At 39.8% G+C, this 8,312-nt stretch overlaps 1 protein-coding gene across 1 annotated transcript; it reads right to left on the reverse strand.

Moving 5' to 3' along the window:
• Nucleotides 1-1,903: 1,903 nt before the first annotated feature.
• LOC124864981 (aspartate beta-hydroxylase domain-containing protein 2-like) lies at nt 1,904-8,283 on the reverse strand. Its single transcript, XM_047359953.1, has 6 exons — nt 8,165-8,283; nt 5,065-5,538; nt 4,711-4,917; nt 3,305-3,512; nt 2,792-2,905; nt 1,904-2,703 (listed from the first exon to the last, which is right to left on the reverse strand). The coding sequence occupies exons 2-6, from the start codon at nt 5,509-5,511 to the stop codon at nt 2,594-2,596; spliced, it is 1,086 nt and encodes a 361-aa protein (XP_047215909.1). The 5' UTR covers nt 5,512-5,538; nt 8,165-8,283; the 3' UTR covers nt 1,904-2,593.
• Between the last annotated feature and the right edge of the window lie 29 nt (nt 8,284-8,312).

Below are 8,312 nucleotides of genomic sequence, written 5' to 3' on the forward strand. Positions count from 1 at the left end.
AAGAATTAACCTTGTTTCTTATATTTTAACTCCATCCATTTCCTATGCCCTTAATCCTGTTTGAGGTCACAGGGGTGCTAGATCCTATCTCTAGTGATCAGTGGGCAAGGGGCATACCCTGGACAGGTCAACAGGCAATCACTGGGTCGACACAGAGACACAAGAGACCGAGAACCATAATCCTAAAGGTAACTTAGAGTCAACAGTTCACTAGTTTAATGTGACATGCAGGCTTTTTCACTCAGGAAAACGGATTACCTGGAGCAAACTCACGCATCCATGGGAACAACATGCATAAGCATTTACACTCACCGGCCACTTTATTAGGTACACCTTGCTAGTACCGGGTTGGACCCCATTTTGCCTTCAGAACTGCCTTAATCCTTCGTGGCCTAAATTCAACAAGGTACTGGAAACATTCCTCAGAGAGTTTGGTCCATATTGACATGATAGCATCACACAGATGCTGCAGATTTGTCGGCTGCACATCCATGATGCAAATCTCCCGTTCCACCACATCCCAAAGGTGCTCTATTGGATTGAGATCTGGTGACTGTGGATGCCATTTGAGTACAGTGAACTCATTGTCATGTTCAAGAAACCAGTCTGAGATGATTTGTGCTTTATGACATGGCGCGTTATCCTGCTGGAAGTAACCATCAGAAGATGGGTACACTGTGGTCATAAAGGGATGGACATGGTCAGCAACAATACTCAGGTAGACTGTGGCGTTGACACGATGCTCAATTGGTACTAAGGGGCCCAAAGTGTGCCAAGAAAATATCCCCCACACCATTACACCACAAACACCAGCCTGAATCGTTGATACAAGGCAGGATGGATCCGTGCTTTCATGTTGTTGACACCTAATTCTGACCCTACCATCTGAATGTCGCAGCAGAAATCGAGACTCATCAGACCAGGCAACGATTTTCCAATCTTCTATTGTCAAAGTTTGGTAAGCCTGTGTGAATTGTAGCCTCATTTTCCTGTTCTTAGCTGGCAGGAGTGGCATCTGGTGTGGTCTTCTGCTGCTGTAGCCCATCCGCCTCGAGGTTCTACGTGTTGTGCGTTCAGAGATGCTCTTCTGCATGCCTTGGTTGTAACGAGTGGTTATTTGAGTTACTGTTGCCTTTCTATCAGCTCGAACCAGTCTGGCCATTCTCCTCTGACCTCTGGCACCAACAAGGCTTTGCGCCCACAGAACTGCCGCTCACTGGATATTTTCTCTTTTTCGGACCACTCTTTGTAAACCCTAGAGATGGTAGTGCATGAAAATCCCAGTAGATCAGCAGTTTCTGAAATACTCAGACCAGCCTGTCTGGCACCAACAACTATGCCACGTTCAAAGTCACGTAAATCACCTTTCTTCCCCATTCTGATGCTCAGTTTGAACTGCAGCAGATCGTCTTGACCATGTCTACATGTCTAAATGCATTAAGTTACTAACGTCTTTCTATTTTTTCATGATGCCACACAAGGAAGCAGAGTGTTTGAGTTTTGGCCTTAAATGCCTCCACAGGTGTGTTTCCATTTAACTCAAATAATGTAAATAAACTTTCAGCAACTTACAAAGCCATTACATCATCATCTGGGCTTTCTCAAATGGTTTGACGGCTTACAAATGTTAGTGTATGTAAACATTTGACTTTGAAGAAAGAAATAAAAACATTTCTATAATCATTCATTAGTATTTATTCTACCATATAACATATAATAATTATAATTTGGTAATCCTAACTAACATCAAGAAAAATGTAGTCCAATTTAGTGTATAAACATTTGCTTTCTATTGTATTTTCTCTTAAATTTTTTTCCATTCTATTCAAATTCCTATTTTTAAAATTCACAACAATTCAGGCTTATTTATCCTTTCAATCATTTTTTATTCAAGTAAACGACATCATAGACAACAAGTCTAATTTCCATATATTTTTTACATTTTACTGTACATAAAATATGTAACAACAAACAAACTAGCAGAGAGAATTTGTTAAGAAAGCAAAAATATAATAACTTTGTCGACAGAAACTTTCAGGCATAAAAAGAGCTGTTATACAAGAAAGAAAAACCATTGTAAATTTGGTTATGTTTTGATTGGGATTATCTTAAGAGAAAAAAATACATTTAAATTTATACATTTATTTAATTTTCATGTAAGTATTCACAGTTTTTTGGGTTGAATCATCTAAAAATTTCCCATGCACGTGCAACAACAGCTCAGATAAGACCAGTAACAATAACAAGTCTGAGGCGTTTCATGCATACATTAGCATATTAAACGGCCTTTAGAGGCTAAAGTTTACAGCAGTTAACCCCTGCTCTGGTTTTTGTGCTTCTAGGTGCTGTCAGTTTGCATTTTCAAATCAGAAGGTCATGCATGAAACATTAGCTAAATACTGCACTGTTTTGACACTTACAAATGTGGACCAAACATACAACGCTGCTTGAATGCATGGATAATGGCTTGTCTAACACTTAAGTGAGGATTCGCACAGTGATTCACTGACTGGAGTGAGACGCGTAAACTGGGACGAGCAGGGCTAAGTTAAGGCATCCCTGCACGGTGTTCACAGGAAGTGCTGGTGCAATCTCAGAGGTCGGGGGTGAACATGAAGTCCAAAGCTTGTCTCTCCGCTGCAGCCACATTTGGATGCCATAGGTCTACGTTTAAAATGACTCTGGGTCCAGACTCTGAAGGACCTTTGAAGAAACAAAGAGATGGGTCTATGGATTGTTTCTCAAAATTAAACTTAATAGAGCTTGTTTTTGCTGGACCTGGCTCTCATACCTTTGTGAGAGATGATGTGAAGGAATGAATCATCAAGAAGCAGGCAGTGCCCCTCTGACCAACACTGAGGCTCCCCTCCAACCACCAACTCACACAAAGGGGGAGTCTTCAAACCTATGGAAGAGAATTTTATGGTATTGTTCAGCTTCCAATATAACAATATACAAAAACGTCCCATCTGTTTTTAAAACTGAGAGGATTATTGACAGATGGCCCAAAGTACAAGATGCACAACATAGAAATTAACCTCAACCTCTTGCTAATGCATTTCTAATAATTTACATAACTTTGAGCACCGTAGTCTCACTGTTTACTGCATTGTACTCACATGAGCTGATTTGTTTTGTAACAATGTGCGAGTGAGAAGTTCATGTAATAATGGAATTGGATTTATAAGACACATTAGCAATGCAATGCATTGAAGTTTATCCTAAAATTCTATGAAAACATAAATAAATCACCTTTAGGTGCATTGAATTTATTTTAACTACAAAGTACATATCATTCACATACCAAGGTGACAGCGAAGGCGTGTGTTTGTTGGTCCATAGGAGCTCCCCAGTATAGCTCCGGGGCCCAGCAGCCAAAATCCCGCAGATCCCAGCGAGTTGCTGTTTATGAATGTACGCAGAGAAAGAAGCGTGCGGTATGTGGAGGGACAGGAGCGGCAGTTTTTTGCCACACAGACACCTGCACTGTACAGGGGAAACACAGCCTGGCTCTGAAAAATAAAACAGTGCACATTAAAATCACAGTCACGATTTAACTTGCACACATACCCCTCGCTTTACACTTTTTGACACATTTGCTCTAATTGTTTTACGAAGGAAATCTGAATTGAGTTCCAGGAATTTGTGTTCAGTTCTCTTGAGTCCATAATTTGTAGATGCTTTCTTTCCTGGTGTTAACCGCTGTAAGGGTTTTGGAGAATATCTCTTCATTGAAAAATTGGTCGAGCTGAGTCAGCTTCAGTGAACAGTAAAACTGAACATCGACTTCCAGGTGTTAGCATAGATTTCCAGTTGAATTTAGGTCTGGAGTTTGATTAGGCCATCTAAAAACATGAATGTGTGTTGATTTAAATCGGTCCTTGTACTGTAGCTCTTCCTGTCAGTATGTTGTGCTCAGAAAGATGTGCAGTGTTATCTTTCTGCTACAATGAGTATTTTGCATATGGGCCAAGAAGTTCAACTTTAGTTTCATCTGACCAGACCACCTTCCTCCAGGTGTATGCTATGCCCTCTACATTTGAAGAAATTTCATAGGGACTACTTATGGCCTTATCTGACTAATGGCTTTCTTTTTTCCTCTCTTTGACAAAACGTTATCCTATCGACAGATTCTCACACCTAAACTGTGAATCTCTGGAGTTCCTCTTGATTTTCCGGACATTTGCGCAGAAATAATGTTCTGCTTGCTAGGCCTGTTAGTTTAGGTGAATGATCAGGTCCTAGTACGTTTGCCTTTGTACCATACTTTTTCCATTATAAGATGATGGATTACAGTGGCAGTTTTTGCATCAGTATCGCCCCAGGTGTTCCAGTCCTTCTCTCATCTTATAATCAATCAAAATATAGAAAATCATCTAAATTCTGGGACAGGATAAAATGTAATGTATTTCCGCATAGAGTGGTTAAAATATTCTCCCCATTCGCACCAGCAAGCATGGGGCGCCAACTCCCCATTGCCAGCATTTGCATAAAAGTAATAGAAAACGTGTTCATATGTTTCATTATCTGTCACCTGTGCTTCCCTAATTACGATCACTTGCCTATCGCTTTCTCTAAGTGTTAGTCCACAGACTGTTGCACTCTGTACTTAAGTTTCTTATTGAAGCAAAAAACATTATTGTCAGTGTAGTGTGTGTGTGTGTGTGTGTGTGTGTGTTCCCAGTAACCCATTACATTTTTGTTGTATACCTTTGGGTTCAGAGAGGTCCAGCCCAATTTGGAATCGATGCCTCTTTGGTAAACAGCCTGGAATTCAGCCAAGATAGCAGGGTAGTTAGCTTCCAAGACCTCAATATCATGTCGATGAGCATCACGTGGGAAAAAAGGAACACTTGGGACATCTGGCAGGAAGAAGAGATGTGGCTTCTGTATGGTGGAGAGATCGTTCAGTCTGACCTGAATTTGGAAAAATGACAAATTAGGGTTTTTTGTTGCAATGTTTCTTTGGATATATATGCATTACATAAAGAGAAATCAGTAACGTTTTAAGTAACTTTCATGAATGATTCTTAACTCTCAGTAGGAGGAACCAGAGTCTCTTACCTGCTCACGAAGGCCTTTATGAATGCGGCCCATGCCCACCCAGCTGTAACGCTTGGCATACTCTTGCAGTGCTGCATACAGCTTCTTGGCTTCTGCAGATGCCTGGGCAGGGAACAAGGTATGACTCAGCACTGGGGTGAGGTAGCCCTGTCCCTGCTCCTCATTCTTCGCTGTTTCCATAGAAATGAAGGGAGCAAGTTGTTCGCTTCTGGACAACTTGGACCGGGCACTGCAGTTTGTTCCTATACACACACCACTACGGGAAATCATGGACCGCCTTGAGCTCGATTTTGAATTTACAGCATGGCCTGGGATTGGAAGGTCAGTACCAATCCTGTAGCAGTGCCACAGAAACAAAAATAGCAGAGTCCACAGAAGGCCACTCAGTGAACGGACACCAAGCTCAACATACTCAGGCAAAGGCAGTGTGTTTATTGACCAGTGCATCCTTTAGACGAGTGAGACACAGAACAACTGCAAACAAAACAAATAAAGAAATCTTTAATAGATGTTTGCTCAACATTAACTTTAAAGTTAATTGTACTGTGTTGCAAACTTATTTATAGCACCAAAACATTTTCATATTGGGTCATTTTACAACTACAAACTTCACTGCCAGGGTGCCTGGTGGCACAAGCAGAATATGCAGCTGCCAGCATGGAAAAAAATAGATAATCAGATGGATTGATAGACAGTAATTTGCATTGTTTATTTGTTATAGGCCACATATTGCATTTTTATGCATTGCAGAAAGTCTGATTTCAATCTCATCTGAGCAGATCAGCTTCCTGCACATCTTTGCTCTGTCCTCTATATAACTTCTTACAAACTGAAAATGAGGCTTTTTTTGTTTGCCTTTTTCTTGAGACTGCACAGTGCTCTGTGGGAAGTTCAGAGCTTGGTGTATTATTTAATAAGCTAACTCTGCAATAAACCTTCTACAAAATGATCCCAGGCCTGTCTTGATAAGGCTGTTATATCATGCTTTTATATAATTTAATAATATGATTAAAATCCAGTAAAACTAATTGTCTTCAAAATAGAGTGCGAACAGTATATATTCTTGCATGGTACTGTATGGTTATATTTGCTATTTTTGTTACAGTCTGTTCCTTATGAATCAGAATAAAAATAATAATAATTATGAAATGTGGAGCTTTCATCTCTGTCTAGCAAATATTCAAGGTTTACAGCAAAGAGGACAACTGTTCCTTTACTCTAATCTCCTTGTGGGTCCGTATGGATTGGGGGCTTTCCCAGCATGCACTGGGAGTCAATTTGCTTGACATTTAGGAGGAGAAAGTTATCCAGCACAGAACCAAGGACCCTTTGGTGTTTCCTCTTGGCCATATGGTGTCTCATACATCCAGATCCCATGTTCTCCTGGCAAATTATAATTAAAGAAAGATTTACCACAGCAAAAAACCTGAGGTCATGCACTCAGTGCCTGGTAAATTTGTCTTAGCCAACATGAGGGTGACACTGGCCTTGTTTAGTGGCTTCTTTTCACAAAGCCAACGGACTGCTTCTGATTTTGTATTTTGAAGAACTGCATCTGATACGATTTGTTTTTGATGATGGACATTTTATTGCAACAAATATATTTGATAGAAAAGACCCAATTAAATGCAGTGCCTGCAACATTTCACACCTTATATTTTTTTCTGTAACTGAAACCCATACTGATAACTTTGGAAAATCCCAACCTTTATTTTGATCAACGCAATTCCAAGACAAAATTACAAATGTTAAGAAAGTGTTTTTATCAACATCACCAGTGACCCTGTTATTGTTAACTCTGCTGCCTTTGTGGCACAATCACCCTTTGCTAACAGGACGACAGTTAGTGTTCTGCAAAAAGATTTCCCAAGGTTGCAGAGAGAATGATCTTTGATACTTCCTCTTTCCACAATCTCTGTAAATCATCCAGAATCCTGGGTCCTCTTTTCTAATATCTTATCTTTAGTTCACCCTGCGACTTTTTATTTGATTTAGGCCTTAGGACTGAGGTGGCTATAGAATAAATTTGATTTGGTGTCTGCTGAACCATTTCTGTGTTGATTTGTAAATATGTTTAGAATTGTTATTCTGCTGTAAAACTAAGTGACAATCCACCTTTATCATATTTAGTTTACTAAAAGAGGCCAAACACATTTTTATTTAAAGTCTCGTGGTATTTTAAAGAGTTTATGATACCATTAGAGATACTCCACCATACATAACATTGGGCATGCAGTATTTTTCTACATAAAAGTGCATTATTTCACACCAATACCATTTGGCTTGCTGTTAAAAAGTTCAACCTCCGTTTTTTCTGACTAAAGCACGTAGTTTGAGTTAAAGTTGAGACCTGTGTTAGGCTGTATTTACACTCTTGTCTTTAAAAAATGTATCTAAATGCTTTAGATGCATCACGTTAAAAGACTTGTTAAGAGTAACAATATTTGTGTCAAATGTTCTTTTATTAAAAACTATGAGTTATTTCATGCCATTGTTTTCCTCTTTGAATAACTAAAGATGTGATTTTCTTTGCCATGGGAGCCATTTTAACTAATAACAACATAGTTATGAACCTTAACAGTTTTTTATTGATTCAGTGAAATGAGCAGAGGTGTTATTTTCTGAATGACACTAAAAACCCAAAAATATTTTGTCAAGCGCTCAGTCATCTGAAGATGGCAAATCATGTGTGATTGTAATAAAGAGACAATAGAGGGAAGATCTTTGTTGTTTGTAATTTTGTTGCAGTATACGGTTAAACTAAGGCAGAAAATTAAAGTGAATTCACAGTTTTATATGTGGGTGCATGCCAGTTTTGTTGCAGCAGACTTGTTGTTGCATCAACATCAGTGATGCACTCCATTGGCAGGCATTGAATGCTTCATAAATTCATGCTTCTTGCAGCGGCGTGAGCATTCATTTTGTTCTTTGCTCTGCCCCAGCCCGCACAGCTCCACTGGCTCTTGTTTACTTACCACATTGGCATAAACATCCACCATTCAATGAAAATCCTACACTAAACGTTTGCCATGCATTACCATACAGCACATGCAAGCGAAAATATCTTATAGCGCTGCATCCCGCATCTCTGTCAGATTACCTTGATGCACCGTGAAGCTCCGTGTCTGACAGCTTCAGCACCGTGTTGGTGGACAGCTCCTCCAGCTCTCCGGCAGACAGAAATGTGGACTTCTGCAGTTTACCGTTCGGCCGCTAGGGCGCACTGGACGCTCCAGCACAAATGCCCT

Source organism: Girardinichthys multiradiatus, chromosome Y (assembly GCF_021462225.1).
Source record: "Girardinichthys multiradiatus isolate DD_20200921_A chromosome Y, DD_fGirMul_XY1, whole genome shotgun sequence".
Lineage (NCBI taxonomy): Eukaryota > Metazoa > Chordata > Actinopteri > Cyprinodontiformes > Goodeidae > Girardinichthys > Girardinichthys multiradiatus.

What these genes read in the sequence shown, in the direction of transcription:
- LOC124864981 (XM_047359953.1), bottom strand. Translation starts at nt 5,511, where the DNA reads ATGCACTGGTCAATAAACACACTGCCTTTGCCTGAGTATGTTGAGCTT. An exon ending in GGACCTCTCTGAACCCAAAG is followed by an intron (nt 3,513 to 4,710) that starts GTATACAACAAA and finishes TTTATTTTTCAG; the next exon opens with AGCCAGGCTGTGTTTCCCCT. An exon ending in TCACATCATCTCTCACAAAG is followed by an intron (nt 2,704 to 2,791) that starts GTATGAGAGCCA and finishes GTTTCTTCAAAG; the next exon opens with GTCCTTCAGAGTCTGGACCC.